Source organism: Rattus norvegicus, chromosome 9 (assembly GCF_036323735.1).
Source record: "Rattus norvegicus strain BN/NHsdMcwi chromosome 9, GRCr8, whole genome shotgun sequence".
Taxonomy (NCBI): domain Eukaryota; kingdom Metazoa; phylum Chordata; class Mammalia; order Rodentia; family Muridae; genus Rattus; species Rattus norvegicus.
The window spans coordinates 86,276,917-86,301,000 of NC_086027.1; the positions used below are offsets into that span (position 1 = coordinate 86,276,917).

Genomic DNA, 24,084 nt, shown 5'->3' on the forward strand with positions numbered 1-24,084 from the left:
TTAAAGGGATGTGCAGAATTTACAAAGGGTCATTTAGCGAAGCTTTATTTAAGAGTCCTTGAGGGCCAAGGTCTAATTAAAACTATACCAGCTTTAAAGTATTCACTAGGTTTCTTTCGACAAAACTTTTGTGTTTATTTTACCACATGTGAAATCGGTTCCCTTACAAACTTCGCCTTGTTTATCTATAAATCCACCGATCTATTTCTTGCCCTACACTAAATGTTGGAAACAATTTAATTTTGGCCTTGAAACCAAGTCACTGATGGGTTATAATGCGGAATGAGGTTAGTAGGTATATTTACTTATATTAAGAACATGGACTTTAATGTATTATTTGAAACCCAGTGCTTACTTAACTATAGGGTATTAGACAATTTCCTGAAGCTCAGAGTGAAAAAACTCACATCTTGATTGGACATATCCCAGTACGGCCTCTCTCCATATGACATCACTTCCCACATAACGATTCCGTAGCTCCAGACGTCACTGGCTGAGGTAAATTTACGATACGCAATTGCTTCTGGTGCAGTCCACCGGATGGGAATCTTGCCGCCCTGTGAACATATTAGTTAGCAGTCATTTCCTTACTTTCCCCACAATGTGCCAGCCATTGGTTTCTAAATGCAGGGACAACTTGACAAGAGAGAGGACAGCATTCCTGAGGTAACTCTCAGTAACAACGACTTGTTTGTTTGAGCTGCAGCCTTCGAGGTTGAGGCAATTCTTCTCATAGGTGTTCACAAACCACAGGGTAGTCAATGAGTAATCTGTTTAATTATTCTAAGTGCTGCTTAGGGCAATATTATAGAGAGGAAATCTCAGGTTTTACATAAATACATTTGTTATTTGAGGTATATCAAAGGCTATGTAGTTTACCCTTGTTTTTCCTTTTTAACTGCCTTTCTCTCATACAGCCTTGAGGAAGGCGGTGCTTAGCACTGACAGAAAATGAACAAGAACAAGGAAGGCAAATACGGACATTTCTATCCACCACACTGTCTCCCTAATCCTATGTAGCATGACAAACATTACTCGAGATAATCTAAAGGTAATGGGCCCTTGGGAAGAGTCGGTATGTTTTTTTATATGAAGGAAAAGACGATTGTTTAATTATTTTTTAAAAAATTTAAAAATCACAGAAAAGGATAAGCTAAGAAATTATCCCCCAGACAAATTTTCCAAAAACAAATCTAAATACGCTAAACACCATCAAATGTTTCTTGCTTCATCACACGTTTCTACTTGGTTCTTCTTGTGAAAAAAGGTATTATTTTGTTTCTTTTAGTTGAGTTTTGAATTTCCTGATGTTCTGCCTGGAGAAAGGAGCTTGAATTTAGATCCACACGCGGTTCCATGAGCCACCTTTTAGGATTTGCCTTATAAATCACTGGGAATTACTTTCCTGGTCTCTGGTTCACTATGACAAGCAGCCTACTTTGTCGGCATACCTTATCTATGGATGGACACATTCACTTCCCTTAAATAATTTGCTAAGGGATTTATCTAGGTACACGTATCCTAGAAGCCTCTGTAACTTTTCTTCTATTACATTATTGAAAATGACAATAAAAAAATCTCCAGAGTTCAGCAAAGATATCCTCAGAATTTAGAAGAGGGTGTGCATGTATCAGAATTACTTGGGAGTGGGGCCTTTATTCCTTTCAGATGTTCTTTTCTGATGGTCAGGCTATGACACCACACACTCTGTCCCTGAGCATTCTTTACTGTGTCCCTGTCCCTGTCCCTGTTTATTTATCTATCAGTACTACAGTGAAAGCCAGCAGATATTGGGAAATGCTCTATACATTCTGCACGTACGTTCTCACATTCACGAGCTAACGAGGAGAGAGATTGCTTTGGCTTATCTAGAGCAAGACATTTTGCCCTCCGAAGAATGGAAAAGAACCAAGTAGAAATCTATGCTCAGAAAGGAAAAGGAGGGCAGAAGGAAGGGGGGGGGGGATCAGAAAAATCAAGAGAACTTTAGCATCACATAGATATGTATTTGGTATACAGTGGATATATGCATACATATACAATAAGTCATCCAACCTCCCGATTTTCATAATAATGTATCATTTGTTGAGTAAATTGCCCTTGATACTGGCTTCTGATTTGGCTCAATTTTAAAGATGCCCTCTCATTGTTCATGAACCCTTTGCCCAAGAAAATTCAGAGAAAAGAGAATTCATTTTGCTTGTAATTTGTGGCTCTATAAAATGGTTACCCATTAGAGTTGGCCTCAAATCCTCTTTTTTTTTTTTTTAATTTTTTAAAGTCATGCTTTAAAAATGGAGAGGGCCTGAAGGATAAGTAAACTTGAAGAAAAAAAAAAGTAGGAAGTGTTCCAACCTCAAAATGACAAGAGAGGATCAGTTTCATCAGAGAGAATGCCAGGCCAGCAGTGGCAAGTGGTGCTTACCCTGGTAGTATAGGCTGCTTCCGGGTCATCCTCAAGCACCCTGGACATGCCGAAATCAGACACCTTGCAGACCAAGTTGCTGTTTACCAGAATGTTCCTGGCAGCCAGGTCTCGATGCACATAGCTCATATCAGATAAGTACTTCATCCCCGAGCCAATGCCTCGGAGCATGCCCACCAGCTGAATGACTGTAAATCGGCCATCATTCTTCTGCATAGGAAGAGAGTGGGAACAATCCCATTAACATTAGGGCAAATCAATTACCACCAAGCATTTATTCCTGGGTTCATTTTGAATATCTGTATCCGGCGTGCAATGAAACTCAGCATTATTTCCGGGCCTTTCTGAGCAAAGTCACTAATTCAACGAGTAGAGTGTACTCAAGGAGCTGGGTTCACTTCCTGTGATAGATGGAAATTGTCCAAGTACAATGAATCCATGGCTCAGAGAGCGCTCCAGTGTGAGAATAAATCAAATACTACCTTCATTGCCCATGGATTATTCAATAGCCTGAAGAATCACATCAGATTCTATTTCTTCTCGCTCTGAACCCCACTGACCAAATCTCACAAATGCAACTGAACAGAATGTATACAAAGGATCTGCTAGTGACTGGACACTAGTATTCACTGGCTTAGTAGACAGTACACACGTACCCTGAGGAAAGCGTCCAAGGAGCCGTTCTCCATGTACTCCGTGATGATCATTACTGGTTTACCTAGAGTTTCCAAAAGAAAAAACAAAAGCGCTCCATGAACAGTGCCGTTAATGAGATAAAAATGGGCTGCGCGGAATTTTACTGCCAAGACACCTGTCTCGTGCGATCTAATTTAATTAAAACAAGCCACGCTTCTGCCTCAGCTGGGGGAAGCGAGGAATGAAATATTCAAAGGACAAGTAGGCTTACATTCCATCTGGAAGGTTAACCCTTCGGATGGCTTGTTGACAGGGTCCTTAACGAAAGTGGCCTCTGGTGTCCAGGGATCACATGAATGGATAATTGCTCTCTTAAACAACAGGGGGATGATAAATGGGCAGGCCTGTTGAAAAGTGCGCGGGGTGGGGGTCTTCAGAATAATTCATTGATTTTTATCCCCAGAAGAGCAACTTGTGTGATGCTGAAGTCTGCGGACAGAGAACGCTTCTTCTTTAGAGAAACTCAAGTTGTGTAGGGCCGAGGTTATACTGACTACTTCATTATTTCTGTAGCCTGGAGGGCACACTACATAGAACCCTGCTCCCTTCTCCTGCTCTTGTCCTGGACTCTGGAATTTCTCGTAGCTTCTCACATTTGTTCTTCGCATTTCCTTTAACAAATTGTCTTAAACGACAAATAAATCATGTTTGGAGAGTGTTTTGATTTTTCTTTTTATCTTTCTTTTTCTTTCTTTTCGCTTTGTTTTGCTTTGTTTTATTTTGGTTTGGTTTTTGTTTTTTGTTTTTCCTAGAGACAAGTGAACTTGAAGTTGGATCCGTAGGGAGGTAGGAAGGAGAGGACAGAATAAGACTAAATATATTGTATATTTTTAATAAAAATAAATTACAAATAAATAAATAAAGTCTTCACAAATAACTTCATCCGAGACGGGAGCTTGAATTCATGGTTGGAGCAAAGGGGTTGGAAGGTCTACGGGGACTTGGGGGAAATCTTACAGGCAAAGAATTAGGATTTGAAATTTTCTTTTCAAGGGGGTAATGTTACAGGGTGGGTAAGGGGTAAGGGGGAGGGTAGTTAACAGACATTTGTAACCCTATTTTTTTTTTCTCTCCACGAAGAGAAAGTGTGAAGGGAGAGTACAGAGCTTCAGATTCCCCTTGATCGAAGTAACCTCTAAGCTGAGGAAAATATTTACTTTTATTGTTCTTGCTGACTGGACTTAGTGATTTAGTCAGAAAATAGGCCAGGCTCTCACTGCTGAAAAGCACTTCTTACTTGAAATCGGTATATTCCCAACCCAAAGATGGAGTACAGAAAAGAGGCACTTCAGAGGCAAGAATTTAAGTTTTACTTTCAATGAAGTGCAATTTATTCTTGGTTGACTCTGTGTGTGTGTGTGTGTGTGTGTGTGTGTGTACATGTGTGTGTGTGTGTGTGTGTACATGTGACTCTCATGTCTAAATCATATTTCAGAGTCAAGTAGTTTAAACTAGAGAATGACACTATTCAGACTTCCAGGAAGGAATGAAAGTCAGAACTGTGGTGTAGATACAAGGCCACTAAGAACTCCTCTGGACTTGCTGAAAGGGCTCCTCAGCCTTGCTCAGTTCTGTCCCTGTGGAAAGGGCCCCATTCTCAGCACGTTTGCCCTCCTCAAGTCCCTGGACACAATAAAATCACCTGTGAGTCTTAATCATCCTGCTTCAATCAAAAGATACTTTGTCAACTAATGAGGAAAAGTCTTCTCTCAGCCAAGTGCTAACACCTAATTCCATTTTACCAGTTCCCTCTGGAGCTGTCCAGAAGAGAAGATCCAAGAGAGAGGAATGGGGAAGAATTTATGATCCCCCTCCCCACCCCCAGTTTGCAAATCTAGTTAGTTTGTCCAGGGAACTGGTTGGTTATGAAACAACACACTCGGATTGGGCCCTTTTTCCCCTCACAGCTCCCTGGCCTGACTCTTCCCACTCTCCTCCAGTTTCTCCGTATACTCATGTGTTTATTAAAAGTATCCATTTGTCAGAATCCTGAAGAGCTCTACGAAGGTAAGAAAAATCAATCAGGGGTGGGTTCTGGATAGAGATGGCTACTTCCCTCCAAGAGGCAGGGATACCCAGGGGGAGGGGACAGAATGGGAGGGGACCCCAACAACTTCTCTGGTGGAAATTTTTAAATCATTTTAATTCAGTGACAACTGCATTATGCAAATGAACCCAGTCGTTTGTAACAGTTACAGCTGTAATAGCTTCGGGTTTTTAAAGGCTCGGTGGGACTTTTACACAAAGATCCCCTGTTCCTTCTCTCTTCCACGGAGGTGCTAGGAAAATCACTGTCTGCAGCAGGAAAAACACCCGAGTTGAACAGAGCCCCCTTTCTAGAAAAGAGACCTGCAGAAGTGTTTAAAGGGAATGTTATCTTTTAATTAAAGTAGTGAGGGGCTTGGGCAGCTTGGAAGGCCACAGGCAATAGAAAAATATCCTGTCTGAAAAACCAATCTTAAAAAGCAAATAGAACTATTCTATGCTAATTATAGCCTTCACCTGAGGTAGAAAATTATATGTCCTTAGCATCAAATTTCCTCTTTTTGAGGAATTCTCAATGTGAGGAGAGATGTACTTCTTCAGACACAACAACACCCATTAACACTTGAAGAGGCGTGTGTGTGTGTGTGTGTGTGTGTGTGTGTAATTTGCCATTGTACAATACAAACCACTCTAAATATTTTATTTCCTTCCCCCAAATAACCTTCAAGCCAAGTTTTATTTATCTCCATTTTTATAGAGGAGAACAGTAAAACAATAGACTGACCAGCACATCAAAGCCACCACCAAGTTCTGATAGAGCTGTCAGCAAACACTTTATCATAAGGTCAGTTACTCTCCAAATGGATCATGGACCAATGTTAGCATCACCTTTACTGAGTCCTTCACAGGAATGAAAACTCAGGTGGTTCGCCTCACCCCCACCCTGCATTCAAACTGCTTTAGAGGAAGCCCAGGAAACTTTTAATTACAACTCTTTATTTGGTGTCATGGGATGGGGGTGCGGGGTATGGAAGCCCCAAGGAACTTGTCCTGAGGTCAGTGGACAATCTTCAGGAGTTAAGTTCTTTCCTTCCAGCCAAGAGGAGACTGAACTCAGGCCATCAGACTCGGCAGGACACATGTTTACATGCTGAGCCCTCTCGCTGGCCCCTACACATTATTAGAAGACTCCAATGTAGGTTTATTTGTTTAAAGTAATCTGGTTTCTCCTTCCTAACGATTGTCTAACTTTTAGCTCACTACAAATGTAACCCACTCCACTCCACTCCCCAGCCCATGGCTCACCCACTGAAACAACCATCCTGACCCTCAGCACTTGTTGATTGACAAGCTTTTCACAGACACCTTAAATCAAATAAGAGACGTGTCTTGGCCTCCTTGAAGACAGAGCCTCAGGCTTACAAGGTCCTTGACTTGTACTCAGTGTACTTTGGTACCAGGGCTCCTGGACCGGAGCCACCTTAAACACACTCTGCTTCAGTGCCCGGTCCACGTGGTGCTTTATAAGTCTTAGCCAGCCTTACAAATGTACACGGGGGTTGCTTCACAAAACGCATCTGTTGAGCTGTGTCGTTATTTTTAACTGAAGCACGGCTCACAAGCTCAGTGAATGCTAATGGACTAAAAAAAGGAAGGTTCAACCAGGTGTTACTGTAAATGGGTGCTGAGTGGCGACAGCCATAAATCAGGCAGAGCAGACAAGCGAATCCCCCAACAGAATAAAGATTCCCAAGTTTCCCTCCTTGCATCTGGAACCCAAGCTCCCAAGACAAGGTGTGGCAGCAAGCTTTTGTTTTGCTTTAGATAAAACTGATTTTGTTTATCATCTGCTTGTGCCTACACTGTGACAATCTGTTTGGTCTAGCAAAGATCTGAAAGGTGGTATGGTGTACCCAAAACTCTGCAAAATTAATTTCCCCCAAATCTCACAGAAGTTGCCTTGGAGACAGGGCATCAGCTGCAGCCATAGACCCATTTAGAGCTGACTGAAAGATTAATGACTTGTCCTGCACTGATTTCCTCTTATTAGTAATCAGTAGGCCTGTCCCATCTGTCATTTCCCTAGAAAGAAAATGTGTATTTAATTTCCCTGTTAACTCTCAACTTAGCTTTTTGGGGGTTGGGGTTGGGGGGGGCGGCCCACATACATTTGGTGACAACGCCTTCCAGGTGGATTATGTTTGGGTGGTCAAACTGTCCCATGATGCTGGCCTCGCTCAGGAAGTCTCTCCTCTGCTTGTCAGTATAACCAGCTTTCAGAGTCTTGATGGCCACACAGATCTCTCTCTTGCCGGGCACTTTGAGACGCCCACTGCAGACTTCTCCAAATTCGCCTGTGGGAGAAGAATTCAAGATGCATCAGAAACGCATTTAAGACATAATAAGCTTCATTGCATGCTTATTATGGGGCAAGTGCCTAGCTAGGGAACCACAGTGATGATTTCAGTTAGTCCTTCCCAAAGCTTTGTTTGCAGGAGGCACCATTCTCAGAGGCTCCATTTTATCACAGGAAATGCAAGCTTAAGGTAAAGCTCACCAAAGTCTCCCAGCTTTCTGAGAATTAGAGTATTCTGAGTCCCAACAGTGTGGCTATAGCTCTTACACGTTCCTTTATTTTATCCCCATGATCATTTTTTCCTGAGAATAAAATACACATTTGCACCAACGTTCCTCACAGAACATCACATTTATACACTGAGGGAATCTCTCGGTGAATAATATTTATGCATACAGATGTCCATGCAGTGCACTCACACATGTGAATGTAATTGTGTCATTCGCATACATGTTTAACATTTACAAAGGAAGCCGACTATCAGACATACACTCAGATACTTACCAACTCCAATGACCTTTTCGATTTTAATGCAGGAGGCATCGATTTCTTTGGCAAATTCTCGAACTGCCTGGTTGGGGTCTTCATATGTAAAGGGATCCACGTATGTTCTAACACCTAAGTAAAGAACATGGGGGAAAAGTGAGTGTATCCCAGGCAACATGAATAAACCTAAAGGGTCGAGGTCTTAAAAAAAAAAAAAGCCCTTCACGTAGGGAAAGCTGGGTTAACTATATGCTCGTTGACATATGAAAATGTTTAAATGCTTGCTCTGGTTTTCATCAGTGGGTAAACAAAGGATTTGCTAGCTGCTCAAGACGCCATAGTTCTACTGATTTCCTGGAATATCTCACACTTCAAGGATAAGAATTTAAAAACAATTTGTCCCTACTAGAAAAGTGAATCTCTTATTAAAAAATTTGGAATGAGTTGGCAGGCTCCTTTCTCCCAACCAGTGGCTCCTGGCTTCATTGTCCTAGCACTAAAGTCATACTGTACCCATCATTTCGAATGCTGTCCCTTATCAAAGATAATAGGCACTCTCGCTTTCCACAGGCTCTGTCTATAGGGTGTCACATCTTCCCCATCCATAGACCAACTAAGTACATGATCAATTATGACCAGACTTAGAGTAAACCTAGATAGAGAAGCATAGGAGGACTACTGACCTCTGGTTGATTTGAGAATAAGGATTCTAAACTGGACCTGTACTTGCATTCTTCTCCCTAAGAGAAGGTTCGGCTGGAGGTAATGTTGCAGTCTCACTGAATGTTGTGAGAACCATGGGTACAATTCAGCCGTGCCTCACACTTACAGACAAGTTGGAAATGGGAGCTCTGAGGCAGCAAGTGACAGGCACGACCTCCAGCTTCCTTTGGCATTTGCACTGGGGATTTGCATTGAGGATGCACAATCTCAGCTGACCAAATCTCCGTGATTGTCCAAACTTATCCATCTTTTTCCTTTTCTCTTCCTCAGTCATCATGAAGAACTGAGCAGGCTACAGTTTTCTTATATGACACTATATTGTCATCTCAGAAAGTCCTGGGCAAACCATTGCTAGGTCATCTGACTTCCTTTAAGTGTTTTGAACGTCCTAAATCAATGTCCTTGAACTTAGTACTCTTGGAGCCTATTTCTAACCTCAATATCAAGAACCCACTAGCATATTCTTGATGACTGTCATTCCAGCAACACAGACCACTACCACATAACTTTTTGTTCTTTTACCATCCCCCACCCCCTCCCCCACAACTTTTCATTCAGGAGATTAAAATAATAAATAACCCATCACATCTTGCTGCCCTGCTCCAGAAATAAGGCAGCTAAAGGAACACTTTTCCAGAGCAGAAGATGAAATGTATAACTCTAGAACTTCCTGCCTTTAACCTCACTTTCCACAGTTTTGAATCACCAATCGCGTGACATCCTTGAAGAATGCTATTTGGATAAAGAATGCATTATATACATATTAATAGGCATATTAACCAACCACATGTCTAAGTTAGATAACACAAGGCATGCTCTAAAAATGAAATTACCATTGGAACCAATTTTTCAATACCTTGATTCAAATGCTTCTCTTCATCTGCTTCTTGCTTTGCTTGGCTGTACTTACTCCGTCTATTAAAATTAAAAAGGAAAGGAAGATGATTCCCAATACAAAATCTGTAACCAAAACCGAAGTAAATTACTCCCGACCACAACACAAGTTGGGTGGATAGACATTGCACACCTCACACCTCGGGAAACTGAGGCTTAGGGAGAGGTAAAATAATAAAGATGTAGTAGTGTAACCTCGGTTGAGTCAGAGTTGAAGCTACCAAAGCCCAGAATCTTTCTGACTGGCTATTTTTCCCATATTGCTTGCTTGCTTCCTTCCTTCCCTTTCTTTCTCCTTTCTTTGTGTATAAGTGAACTTGTGCGCATGCACACATGAATGTGGCATTCAGAGAACAATTCTGGACAGTTGATCCCTCATTCTACCTTCATGTGGCTTTTAGAGGTTAAAGTCAAGTGCTTTTTTTCATTCTGAGCCATCTTGCTGGCCCTGTATACACATTCTTAATTAAAGTGACTTTCATTAGTGAAATGGCAATAACTTTCAGCGTGTGATAGGTAATGAACACATCTTGTTGCTATAATCATGACAGCACAACACCTCATTATCATGTTAGGTTTCAGGGACTGGGGATTTAGCTCAGTAGTAGTAGAGTTCCTACAAAAAACAAGGTCCTAGGTTAGGTTCCCATCTTGGAGGGTAGGGTGTGGGTGGAGGGACACACACGATAGCATATAAATACCTAAGATACAAATGAAATTTCAGAAAGGTAAATATTTGGTTTGTGCTTGACTACATTCCAATAGATTTGGTAGAACACTGGGTCTGTAAGTTCTCTTCCAATAAGAGAACTAGTCTCGCAATTTACATACTGCCTGCCTGTAACCTGTGGGAGTGAGATTTTTTTTTTAATAAAGCTTTGGGAAATATAAATCACTAATACATATAAATCTTGAGTCAGGAAAATATGAATCACGTATATAAAGTGGAAAAGTCAACTCATGACTTGCAAATTAAAAATCTTAAATATAGCTGGGGATTTAGCTCAGTGGTAGAGCGCTTACCTAGGAAGCGCAAGGCCCTGGGTTCCGTCCCCAGCTCCAAAAAAAAAAAAAAACAAAAAACAAAAAAAACTTAAATATAAACACACACACATGTATATGCATATGTAATTTAGAGTATGAGGTACTGGAAATAGAACCCAGGATTCTATCATGTGCTATCATGTGCTGGGCCAGCACTCCACACTGGACTGCATCCTTGGCCTTTAAATATCCACTTTAATGAGGAGAAATTCCATTACATTAAATAATTAGAAAAATCAACATTTATTACAGATCTTTTCACTTTAGGAGACTAAAAGCAAGTTAGGGAATAAAATGTGTTAATATATGACTATCTAAAATTTACAATAAAATTAATCCCTGTGCTTTGAGTTTCAAAGACAAGGTAAGACCCAGTAAGGCCAGCCTGTTTGTATTCCTATCAGAATGAGATATCCTCAACCCATCAACTTTGAACAAGTAGAAAAGTAGAAAGGTAGAAAGTCTAGATAACCGTGCAGATGAGAAAGCAGCACAGAGACTAAAAGAGAGAGATAAGCAGGGTAAGTAGGCAAACAGCCCACCTCTGGCAGCGTGGCCCTGGGCACATGCGCAAAGCTCCCTCCCACATCCTCTCATTTGTCAGCTATGTAGGCACCAGCTCAGCAATCCGGCCCTCAGAGCCCACAGATGTTCCTCTACGTGGATAATTCCCTTGCAAATAATCATACCTTGTGCTCTTACATTGCATTTAACTTTTCAAAGTAGTCTCATTACATACATTATCTCCTCCCCTAGCTGTTTGCAAAGCATGAGCCAGCTTAGCAAAACAGAGACCCCAGTTACCGCAGCTAACTGCAAAGTGCATATTTCAGTACCAAATAACAGCCTGTGTTTTCCTTTGCAGTTAGCTTTTCAAAGGGCCTTCAACGGGTCTATTATCTAATTGCTTGTTCACAACCACCCCATGAAAGGAATCAGGTGGAAACCACATGTTCAGCTCCATTGTATGGATGAGGACGTGTGTGGTACAGGCCAGGATGCAGAACCAGGGGCATCACTCGCATCCCCTCTCACCCTGATCCAGTCCAGCCCTGCACAGTCTCTCTCCCAGAGATGAAGTAAGAAGATAAACGATGAGACTTAGTCAGACGTTTAAATGTATTGATTGATTGTGTATGTGTGTGCCTGTACGCGCATGCAGGTATGTTCCGTGTGTCTGTATGTGAGTGCGTGCCACGCGGATATGAGTCCGAGTGTGCGTGTTCATGCATGTGTACAGCATCAGGTGTCCCTTCTCAGAAGAGGCTTTTCACATTTCGAGATGGGGTCTCTTACTGTGTCTTAGGGTTCACTAGCTGGCCACCTGGTCCCTCAACCCCACACTGGACTATCAGCATACACAGCATACCTACATACCACCATGCTGGCTTTAATCTGGTACTACTTGGGTTCTGAGGGTTGAATAAGGGTCCTTGTGCTTGCGAAGCAAGGCACTGACAAAGTCAGCTCTCTCAGCAGCCTACACAGTACATTTTCTATCAGCGAATCCACAAATCAGAGCCAACTGCTCCCAAACGGCTTCATCAAAGAAATTTAACAAACAGATTTAATGCCATGAACAGAAAGAACTTTCCATGAAGCACGTAATCCCCTCTAACCTGCCCCCCACCCCGGTCCTTTCCCCCTTTTAAAAGTTAACAGAAAGGTGTTAGGTCAGAAACAGTATTTGTGGTCCAAAAAACACCAAGATTAATTCCCTAGGGTGTGATAGGCTATCTTATCGGAGTTCTAAAAGCCTTATCTGAAATCGTAAGGCTATCTTTTAAACCATTTTGGAACTCTAATACTGAAATTAGGCGGAAAAATATATATAGAACAAGAGAGCTTTAGTAACTGCCCCTCCCTTATTTACCTGTCCAGAGACCCGAAACTGAACATGGTACATGCTAGAAAAACATTCAACCACCAAGTCATATCCTTGAGCTCTTGGTATCCATTTGAAATTAAAGAGTTGGTTTTTTAAATAAATAAAATATATATATCATATATGTATTATATATATATATATATATATATATATATATATATATATATATATATATATAAATCTACAATAGAAACCAGTGGCTTCAAGAAAACCTGAAGCAAGGCTGTTTTCACGTCAAGCACATTCATTAAAAATGAACAAAACCAGAGAAAATACAAAATGGCAGAGGTCATGAAGGATAAGGCTGACCCCTCCTGTTTCTTCCCCAGACTTGACAACATAGAAGAATTATCTGAATGGTGAAGGTGCTTTTAAAGATCTTTTTAATGTGGAGTGTTATTTGGGGTAAGAGGACCCTACAAGGGTACAGGGGATATTGAGAAAGAAACACTAAGGATTACTGTTCAAAGTCTAATTGTAGCCTATTACCACGCTAATAATACCTTGAAAACAAAAATGCCTGAGTTCTGCTCTACCTCTGTCACCTATGACCCTTTCCCCTTGGGCTCAAGAGTTGGACAATGTGGCTCATTATTGTCCCAGGAGAGAAAGACCATTGAAGCTTACTTTGGGTGAGCCCTCCTGATGAGCTAAGTCTAAATTGACATCTCAGACAGGTCACCTGAATGGCAGAAGCAAGGCTTTGTGGGAGATTTTTCTAATTGCAGAGATGTGGACAAGGTGATTAACAAGGGGAAGTAGTGGTTTGTTAGAATGGTCCAGAAGGAGACATGGATCCTTGCCACAGTAGGTGTCCTGGCAAAGGGCCCTCGCACTGCAGGTGAAACTTCGAGTGAATGGAATCCTCCCTGCCATCCCAGGGACGGGCTAATAAGGGTATTAACCATCATCGGAGGGGACAGCAGGAAAACTTCCAGCCAGTGTGCTCTTCCTGGCACCGTGACTACTCAATAAAATAAGTAAGAAGACAGGAGTGTGGCAGGGGCTGCCCTTAAGTCTCACTTTTTATCAAAATACCAACTTTCTTCTCTTCAAGTGCAGAGTTGATGAATGTGCTTCATGGTTCCAAAGTTAATTAGTAAAAGGTAAGTAATTTATTCACTAAAGTGCAGATTAAAGATGAAGCTGTAGTAAGGCGTGTAGCTCCTGTAGGGACCCTTTCTAGAGTTCAGGAGGCTCTCCCACAAAGATTCATACACCACATCCTTCTTCCCCTTCCTCAAGCTGCCACGGTTCCTGCATCAAAAGATGCCTAATGGCTACTCCCAGGCAGCAATTTGATGGAGCTGGAATCGAACCACCGTGCTTGCTTGCAAGTTGCTTGGAAAAGTTTCTCTGGAATCAGTTGCCTCCCAATTGTGGGGATGTACGTGAGGCTATCAGAGTCCACTTGGGCAAACATTTAGGTGTATTCATTTCTATGTGACCATATCATCCCAGAGATGCATACGAAGGCTCAAGGAAGGAAGTGGACATAGGCTGAGCAGAATCTCTTTTAGGATCACTTGAGCTGTCTGTCAGCTCCAAAGTGCAGAGTGTGAAACTTGGATATGAGACAAATTAAATCGGAACTTGTTTCATGCATCCAATTCAAAAATCACGGGTCCAGATAAACATCTAAATTTTTCCATGGATGCTACATCGTTTTCCTTAAAATCAATGTGGTCCTTTGTAATCTGATGAAAGAGTCATTTTATAACCTTTGTACAAATGGAAGTCCAGTAGGGCTGCTGGTATCGTAATTGGGCCATTTTGAAATTAGTGCATGTTTTAATCAGATCATTCTGTCCCTTAACCAGAGACCTTTAAGAATACCCAAGGACTCTTCTTATATTTTAGTCATTTTCTTAATATTATTTCCCATGTTTGAGCAATAAAACACTGTTGAAGGACAACAGGATGGCTCAGTGGGTACAGATACTTGCTACCAAGCTTGAGGACCTGTGCTTGATCTTTGGGAATCCTGTGGTAGAAGAAAACTTCTACCTTGCAAATTGTCCTTTGACCCACACATGCATGTTGTGGCATACATGAGCACACATATACACGTACATGTTTATTAAATAAATATTAGAGAAAAAAGACTACCTTCAAGTAATCTGAAATCATTGCTATTGCAGGGGAAGGGCTATCAGAGAAATTTAATTCAGAGTCTTTCAGTCTGGGAGGTCCTGGGTCTCAACTTGCATTTAATTATATAACTATTAACAGTCCTTTGAAAGAGATGTTTAAAAGCAGTAAGGAAAGTGGTTAAATATGAGACCACAAATATATAAACATGTAAATAGGGAAACGGTGATTTATTCTTTAAGAGAATATGTATATAGTTGGGATAAAAGTTCTCGTGATAGTATTCCATTGTCACATCTATAGCAAGGTCCAGTGGGTGCTCTGTAAAGCACATATCCTACTGCAATGATAACATAAGCACGGGTCTACGATGCCATACTATGTAAATTAGAGGCTGTTGAGACAATTCACTGGTTAAAGGCATCTGCTGCCAAGCCTGAAGACTGGAGTTCGATTCCCAGAACCTTCATGGAAGAAGAGGAGGAGAAGGGGGAGGAGGAGGAGGAGGAGGGGGAGGAGGAGGAAAACAGACGCCTGCAAGTTGTCCTCTGACCTCTACAAACACGAGCATACACAATAGATAAAATGTAAAAAATTGAAAGTACATTAATTAACTTATTTACTTGACATTATATATGGGTTGTAAAAACATCTCAGTCAACATAATTGCCACAGCTGGGCAGCATTTCATGTTGCTTGCTGTTGAATACTTAAAATCTCTAAATGCAATAATTTCATTCTTTGATCAAAAATTCCTAAATGCATGTTCAAGTTGGCCAAGAAGAAAGAGAATGAAAGAGAGAAAAGAAAAACAAAAGAAAAGGAAAGAAAGCTGAACCTTCTGACTGAAAGAGGGGATTATTCCTGCTTACCTCAAGTTCTGGCTTCTCATAAATTAAATGAATACAATAAAATAAATAAACACCAATTATTTTAAAATCTAGCAACATGCCAATTGTGTGAGCCTGAGGCAGTTTCCCCTTAAATAACAAATTAGCAACAAACAGATTTTTTTCTCCTGGTGGCCACCAGAAGCTCTCGAGCTTTTTCTTCCTCTGAGTCTTTTTCCATCCACACTGACATGCCAACAACAACTGTGAGATTCGACTCAGCTCACAAGGGCTCTGCTTCCCTATAGACAAAGGCTAGCCCCAACTTCCCAATCCTCCTACCTCAGCTTCCCTAGTGCTCAGTGTCACCATGCCTGGCTTCCACCATCCTTTCCGACAGCAACATTCTGTGGCTCTCAGAAGCAAGAGATGGTGACAGGCAAAGGTGACCTGGCTTCTTGAGGATCAGATGCTCAGTCTGTGACTTCTTCACACTGTTGGCCTAGGCCGGGCAAGACTGTTTCAAGGTGCCATTTATTACCTGTCATTTGTACTCTAACTGAAGGCCTGGGTCACACTTCTTTGTCTCCTCCTCTCTGCTCACCTGTTGTCCTATTTAAATACATGTAGCTGTCCCAGATAAACAAAGCAGACAGCCTGGTAGCAAGAAGAATTAGCTGAGTGAGCACCCTGGCGCTGCAGGCCTGTCAGCTACCTGGCTCCAGGCAGCCCTTCCCCTGACAGCTTTATGGCTGGGACTAAGGAAGAATCAATATGAGGGCAAGGGGCTGACATTTCATTTTCTAAAAACTGATCCATCGAGGACCAATCACCAAGCAGTGTTTATCAGTCTTGGGAAGTGACTTTTTTTCTTTTTTAATGGGGGAGAAGGAGCAGGAATCATCACTAGGTAACCTGACAGGCTCAATTCTCTAAGGAGGGGATGGCCTCATAATTGGAAATCTCATGCATCCGTTTGCCGCTCTTCCCTTCCATAATAAAATGATCAATAAAAGCACAAAGGTAATTAAGTCCTCAGACTTGAGGATGCTGCCTTCTGCAGCCCCAATTTTTAATAATTCTGTCCCTCTGCATTTTAATGTTGCTGCTTTTCTTTCTTCTCACCAAAGCTAATGTTTGACATGGACCAGCGACAGGAGTGACTTATCTCTCTAACTGCTTGAATCTGACTGTTGTGTTTGGGGACACTTTCAAAACAACCAAAAAAAAAATATGTGAAAGAATAGAAAGAAAAGAAATTTACAGAAAAGCTGGACCATACGATGACTTCAATGTACAAGATGAGTTCATTTGCCGAGTGCATGAAGTGCTCATGTGCCCTAAGCATCACACAGTGGCCAATTTCTAGCCCCACTCTACCCCATCTCATTCTTCTCCCTGCAAATGGACAAGCTCAGGACCAAGCACTACTTCCTGTGCACCACACAATGCATCCCTTACATGACACGTATACAGAAACAAAATCTCACGACAGGGCCGCAGATAAAGAAAAGTCTTGATCGCCTTTCACATTTTTCCTTCTTGGAGATGTAATCTCACAGCTCTAGTTGACTATGCCTACTTACAGACTGTGCAAAGAATGAGGAATGGAGCCAATGACGAACACAGAGCCACCATACAGAGCAATACATCGTCTCATTGTGTGCTAGTACTGGAGTGAACAAACAGACATGGAATCAAGATAGTAGAAGATGCCTGGGCCACTCAGGCAAACTCTTACATCGGTTCATCATCCTAATGTCAATGCACGTCCATGCGAAGTAATAGCACTGTGGCTTGCAAATGTAATAGAGACAGCCAGAGACATGGGTGAGATCATCAGCAGGGGGATGGGACAATCTGACAGTCGGTGGGTGGCCTGAGGGCCAAGCATGGCTGTTGGGGTCTAAACAGAGCTCCAACTATGAGCAACAAGGATAAGGACCGTTATCTTCCTTTACATTGCTGTCATCCTCTGTCACTTGAAGAGCTTTGTAGTAAAGAAGATCATATTTACAACAAAAGCCGTGCTGTGGGAAACTGTGAGGGTGGGATACGGTGAGGAGTGGCTAAGACAAGAATCGTCATGGCTGCTGCTGAGAATCTGTACCCCGTGACACCATTGGTCAGCGTGAACAACTGGACAGAGGTGATAGGAAGAGGGTTGCTCCCAAGACCATGCAACCAAGCCATTACTATTTCTCTTTCTCTTGCAAGCATCAACGCACACCTTCTTAAAGGCACACGGGATACATATGCTGCCCAATCGGATTCTCTTCCAAGAGAAACATCACTGGGCCCGGAATGATCAATGAGAGTTCTGAAAATGCCGAGGCCGTCAGATGAGAGATGGGGAGGAGCGGTGCTCCCATTTCTTACCAATTCTTGTTAACCAATATCATGCTGAAACACCTAGTGTTCCTGTGGTACCTAACATGTTTATCAAGGTTCCTTGCCAACAGCGCTTTGACACAGGCAACAACCACTGCTATCTTATAGAAGGAAACAAATCCATGCTCCACTTCTGGGGCCTGCATTTTATACAGCTTTTCTCACCTTTGGGTGTATGCAGAGTTTAGGCTCAACCAAGAGCTAAATGGTACCGGCATGCAAGAGAAGACACAAGCCTCCTGCAGAAAGCTGGGAAGGAGGCAGAGGCGCTTCTGTCCTTACCTACGGCTGATCACAAATGCCGCAATGAGAATGACCACGAGTACTACACTGCCAGAGACGGAGACCAGCAGGACGGTAGAGTTGGCCCCGTCGCCAATGATTCGGGAAGGCACTGGAAGACAATTACAGGGGGTCACATATAGGGGGCAGTCGGAAGAGGTGGAACTTGTTAGCTCATTCGACATCCATGTTAGTACATCCATTGCCACAGCATCTGCTAAGGAAATCCCACACACAACCACTCTGCAATGAGTATAAAAATATATATATTGATGCCTTAATATCTTCTTGAGGCCGAAACTCTCACGTAATGAAAACCTATATTCCTTGGTGAAAAGCACACTTGGAAAATTCCTAAGGTTTGTTCTACCTTCATCCACAGCTGTTAAAATCAAACCTATTAGAGGGCAGCTCAAAGCACCCCCCCTTCCTTTTAGCCTTCCTGTATAACACCGAGGATGACAGTGTCCCTTACAGTCACCCCAACTTTCCCATCTGTCTTCTTCATCCTCACATAATAATCTGCCAATAAGAACAATTTGTGTCTGTAACAGACGTTGAAAATTCTGTCCTAGCCATCTCCTTATCAAGTAGGCCCAGTCTGGGTTAAGTAATTAAGGAGGTGGAGAGCTCTCGCTCTGTAAACTTGTGTTCAGTTAGCCATTCCAGCTCTCCAGGGAGCAAGACTTAATGTTGCTATACAAAGGACTTAAAAACACATGCACACTAATGACACTATTTAAACAGATTCCTAGAAATAAGTAGGAGGGGGGAAAAAGGGTAATTTTGGTTCCTTCTTTAATCTTCTCAGGAAGAAAACTCTTTTTCTTAAAGTGGGGTGACTACAGAACCTTCAATTAGTCAGGTTAGCAAACCCATTATCCATGGTTGGTAGAAGGTTCAAAAAGATAAACATCGACATTGTTTTTCGTTCGTAGGAAGACAGACGGGAAACTCTTATGAAAAATATTCTCCTTCAAACAGCACGAGGGTTTCTAAGAGGTAGACACTGGCTATTCTGTTTCATGCAAATATCCACCGGAGCTAAATGCTTACCTACAAAAACAACCTAGACTTAGCTCTTTGGGTTTCACTAGAGTGGGGTTCAACCTATAAATGAGTGGGTGGCGCCTGGGTGCTCTCTGTTACCTGTATTGGTAGTGACTTCCAAGGGTTCGCTGAAGTCTCCATAGCCAGCGGCGGTCCTGGCTCGCACGTGGAAGACGTAAGAAGTCAAAGGGTTCAGGCCTTTGATATCTGTGTTCCTGGCAGCTGTCCGAACTATGCGATAGCTTCGTTCATTCTGATCCTACATTAGAGCAAAACATAATTGGCGAGGTGCGAAATGAGTGAGTCCTCTGACTCCAGATCCCCAGGAGTCTGCAAGCAAGTGACAAGACCCTGGGTACACTCTCTAAGCCCCATGTTCTCCGCAATGCTCTGCAGTATTGAAGTATTGGAGTCGCTTTTTACAGGTTAAAAGAACGAGTTCAGGGTCATTGTTGACATTGATCCTTCTAGGTTTTTATTTATAATCTTTTGAGAGTTTCGAGAATGAATCCATCTGTTTTTGAAAGGAATATCAAGTGATGGCCGATGATTTTTTTTTTCTTCCAAATTAAGAAATTGAAATTGGCATCATGATCTTTTATTTCAGACCCTTATCCCACGTGTCCTCTGAGTTCTCCTTAACGTGCAACGGACTGGGACACAACTGGGAACTGGGAACCACCCAGTTCTATTCCTTCTGCTTGACACCCTGCCTCCCTTATAAAGGCCTCTTTTCTGTCTGGAAAGTAGTAAAAATTATTATAATCTGATTTCAATTAAATAATCCAGTCCCCCTTCTACTTCAAATAAGGAAGCCAATAAGAGACTCCTTTAATCCCAGCACGCAGGAGGCAGCTGTGTCTCTAAATTTGAGGCCAGCCTGGTCTACAAAGTGAGTTTCAGAACCGTCAGGGCTACACAGAGAAACACTGTCTTGAAAAAAAAAAATCTGAGGTGGGGTTAGGGGGAGGCTGATTGTTCATATTCTGGACAAGCCTGGATGTAAATAACTCTGTTCAGAACTCTGTCCACTAAGAGACAAATTATTTGCTAAATTAATGCCTTTCTATAAAGGGCTGAAGAATGTAATTTCCCTCAGCCAATTTTCTGTTAGAAGTCATCAAAACCCACACCTTTATTTTGAACAGCAGTGATCTGCTTAAACATATCATTATTTTAGCAGTTATGAGTCATGCTCCATGATAGAAGGTATATAGATTAGGTCTTGATTTCTTGTACTCAAAAGAAAATATAATTACATTAGAACATTATGTGTGTTTTTCAAGATAACGAGCCAAATATTACATTTCATAATCAGATTTGTTGGGAATTGAGATGCATTTGATTCTCTTTTACTGCTGTTTCGTGATGTAGAACTGCCTAACACTTGAACAACACAAAGAAAGGAACAGAAAGAGAAAGGGAAGGAGAGAGAGGAAGAAGGCAAAGAAGAAAGAAATACCTTTTCATAATATTTCACTTCATATTCTAAGATGACTCCGTTTGGTCGATCTGGTTCCAGCCAAGCCAGAGCCACACTGTATCTTGTAACTTCTTTAGCCTGGACCAAAGCAATGGATGATGGTGCTATTGGGGAGAAAAAAGAAAGACAGACCGAAATAATAATTTTACTTTGGAAAGAAACATACTTTAGGAACCACTACTCAACAATTTCACTCAGCTTCAGAGTGCTTGCCTTCCTGCTGGCCACGGTGCCCTTCTCCAGACAAGAGCATTTATCAATGCCGTTGCCTCTAGACCTTCCTTTGTATAGGGATTGTCTTTAAAAGATCATCTGTGAGGGGACTGAGGGCGTGGCTCTGTGGGGAAGGGGTAAGGCTTGCTCTGCAATCATGAGGACCTGAGTTTGGATTGCCAGTACCCACAGAAAAGCTGGGTGTGGTTGGCACTGATTTGTAACTCTGGAAGGAGAGAGGTGAGTGGGGAAGGATCAGAGGACTGTGGAAATTTGACTAGGTTTGGCTCCCATAGGTTCCTGGTTTTAATTTTAGCACTATTAGGAGGTGTGGCCTTATTGGCGGAGGCATGGCCTTGTTGGAGGAGGTGTGTCACTAGAGGTGGGCTTTGCCCAGTGCAAAAGACAACCCTTCTACACCCTTCAAATCAACATGTAGAACTCTCAGTTCCTCCAGCACCACATCTGCCTGCAAGTTGCCAAGCTTCCTATCATGATAATAATGGACTAAACCTCTGAAACTGTAATCCAGCCCCAACTAAATGTTTGCCGTTAAAAGACTTGTCTTTGTCATGGTGTTTCCTCACAGAAATGGAAACCTTAAGACATGGGCCGTGGATGTTCTTCTATACCTGAGGTCCTCCTATGACCACTGCAAAACTGGACATGGAAATGGGTGTGTATTCACACACACACAATCAACTGTGAAGCCAAGGGTTGGGTGACTTTAGGAGCTCAGTCTTCCTAGTTCCTGAAACTGCTCTTGCTATTGTGCCATGGGTACCAGGCTCCCTGCCTGAGGTGTCCCTTTACAAGTCATAGCGGCCTCAGGCAAATCTCCATTCAAGCCAAGCAAGCCTTCTACCCTACCTCCAAGTGCTGAGGCATCTTACTGATTGATACTTAAGTTTATACAAGCAGAGGGATTTGCCATTCTTCCACAGTTACCGTGGGAATGCTGGAAGGCAAGCGATTTATACACTTTCCAATACAAATAAAAGTACTGCTTAATTACAGCAAGACTTCTCCATTTAAGTATGGCCACGCAAATAAAGAAGAACACGAATAAAATCCATGATGGTCTCTCTGGACCTAAGTGACATTATGCGACATTATGCGACTATTTTACAAGAGGCTGAAGTTGTTCTCGTTCCTGGTGGGCAGCAAAGCTTCCTTTCCACCGAGAATAACATGAAACCAGTTTCCTTGGGTATGCTACTGGGGTGGTGGGGGAAAGGTGGTACATACTAGAGATTTATGAAACCAGGCTGCCCAATGCTCGCATCTCTCCTGTGAGTTGTCATCTCTGGCCAGCTGTTAGCAAGGACTGCTATGACAGACATGGGCCAGTGCCAACAACGTGTGATCCCCAGAGAGAAGAGGAATCCTTCATCTTAGCTCACAAAGCTGGCCTCAAGCACCAGAGATTAGGGGGCTCGCTAAATTGAATGCATATTCACCTTATTCCCCAAACTGTGAGAATGTGAAAACGAGCTTCCAAGAAATGAACGTTATCCACCCATGTGCCCATAGGGCTTCCAACTTGCAATGCAGAAAGGACAAAGTAAAATAAGTTAACACCAGAAACAGATATAGAAGGAGTCCAGACCTGCCTGACCATACATGATGCTTATGTATCCTAGCAACAGAGTAGAGTGGAGAGACCCGTTCAGTGATGTCTCCTAGAGGCAGATACTGACAGCCTGACATCTCTGTTAGGGATGCCCTAGGATGGAAACACAAGTTCAAGTTCAGACACCCCTCCCAACATCCATCTCCCCCCCTCATATCCAAAGCTATTCCAGATTGGAACTCAGACATAAACACCATTGAAAGATACAGTGTATACACATGGTCTCCATCAAAGGCAAGGCCAAGGTTAGTAATACCCCAACTGGATGAACAAAGCTGTATGCAGCAGACATATGGAAGCCACTGAACATCTGAGGAAAATGAAGAACGGAAATGTGCTCGTTAGATGTATTAACTCACACACACACACACACACACACACACACACACACACACACACACACACATTTTCTTTCTTTTTCTGTGCTGGTTGGCATAGAACTTTTATCCTATAGAATTCAAGAAGCAAGTTTCTTAAATATAGAGGTAGAGAGGCAGCCAGGCTCAGGAGGCCGCCTGGCTGTGAAAAGCCATTTCACTCCAGGTAATAAATATATTGCCTAACAGAGCACTTTAGCATACACTCCGTGAAAGGGGGCTCTTTAAGCTCTGAAGTTCGAGATTGGGAAATGAAATAGAAAAGTGAAGCCATTACAGAAGAGGCAGGAGGGAAGCAAATCAGAAAATTATCAAATGAACTTTCTCTCAGAAACAGTCTGGGTTGGATCCTGAAAAAAAAAAAAATTGACAGAGTCTCTGGGCAACGGTAGCCTGGATACCCCCAGAGAGTGGTGCTGAACTAAAATGGCTTCTCTCTGGCTCCGTTATGAGGACACCGCAGCACGGGGAAATGAATCCAATTTCCATTTTTGAAGTTGGAGCAGCAGCATTCCTGCAGCCGCTCAAAAGGGATCTGAGCTCAGCCTGGCTATTGGAAATTCTCAAGCAGGGAGACAATACAATCTCCTTTAACAGAATAGGCTCAATGTATGCTTACTTGGGAAATTGATATGTATTGATGGGACAAAATGGACAGAAGGGATCTGTCATAGAAATGCAGGAGAGAGAGAAACAAAAGAGAAACGCAGTGGGAAGGAAAGACAGTGAAACCGATCGGATGAGGCCAGTCCGAAGAATTTGGAGTTGATGCTTGGTGTTTGGGACCATCTACAGAAATACAGAATGCATAGCTCTAATTTACCAAAAGTGCCCCTCGATGTGACTGTTACATTTGAATTCTTGATTGAACAGCTGTTCTTGGGGGAAGGACAGGGTGTTTAACTGGGCACAGTGACAAAAGCCATCTATGGGCTGGTAAGGACAGGAAATATACCTAAGTCAGGCAGGCATTTGCACATGGAGCCCTCTCACAGAAGATCTCTGTCCCTCCCCTGGGAAGAACTCGGGCCTGGGAAAACGTCAGCTCTGCCATCCTGCCACTTTGGGAAAGAGGCAACTTGGATGTCCTCCACATCACAAGCCACATATGGGCTCGCCCCTTGCCTTTTTCTATCTATCCTGTTTCCGACGCAGTCTCCAATTCTACATCTGGAAGCCATCAGCTTGCTGCGTGTGCCTGCCTGCAGCTCATTTCCCTCGACGAGGCACTTGGCA

General features: G+C 42.5%; 1 protein-coding gene across 4 annotated transcripts in view; it reads right to left on the reverse strand.

Moving 5' to 3' along the window:
* Positions 1–24,084, reverse strand: part of Epha4 (Eph receptor A4) — a 142,763-nt gene that overhangs the window by 12,935 nt on the left and 105,744 nt on the right. For all 4 annotated transcript variants that reach the window (XM_039083683.2, XM_008767249.4, NM_001162411.1 and 1 more), the window contains 9 exons: positions 20,605–20,729; positions 19,242–19,401; positions 18,093–18,204; positions 9,529–9,587; positions 7,968–8,081; positions 7,276–7,461; positions 3,082–3,143; positions 2,426–2,635; positions 408–557 (listed from right to left, as the gene is read on the reverse strand). In XM_039083683.2, coding sequence (XP_038939611.1) covers positions 408–557; positions 2,426–2,635; positions 3,082–3,143; positions 7,276–7,461; positions 7,968–8,081; positions 9,529–9,587; positions 18,093–18,204; positions 19,242–19,401; positions 20,605–20,729 — 1,178 coding nt within the window. The remainder of the gene's footprint in view (positions 1–407; positions 558–2,425; positions 2,636–3,081; positions 3,144–7,275; positions 7,462–7,967; positions 8,082–9,528; positions 9,588–18,092; positions 18,205–19,241; positions 19,402–20,604; positions 20,730–24,084) is intronic.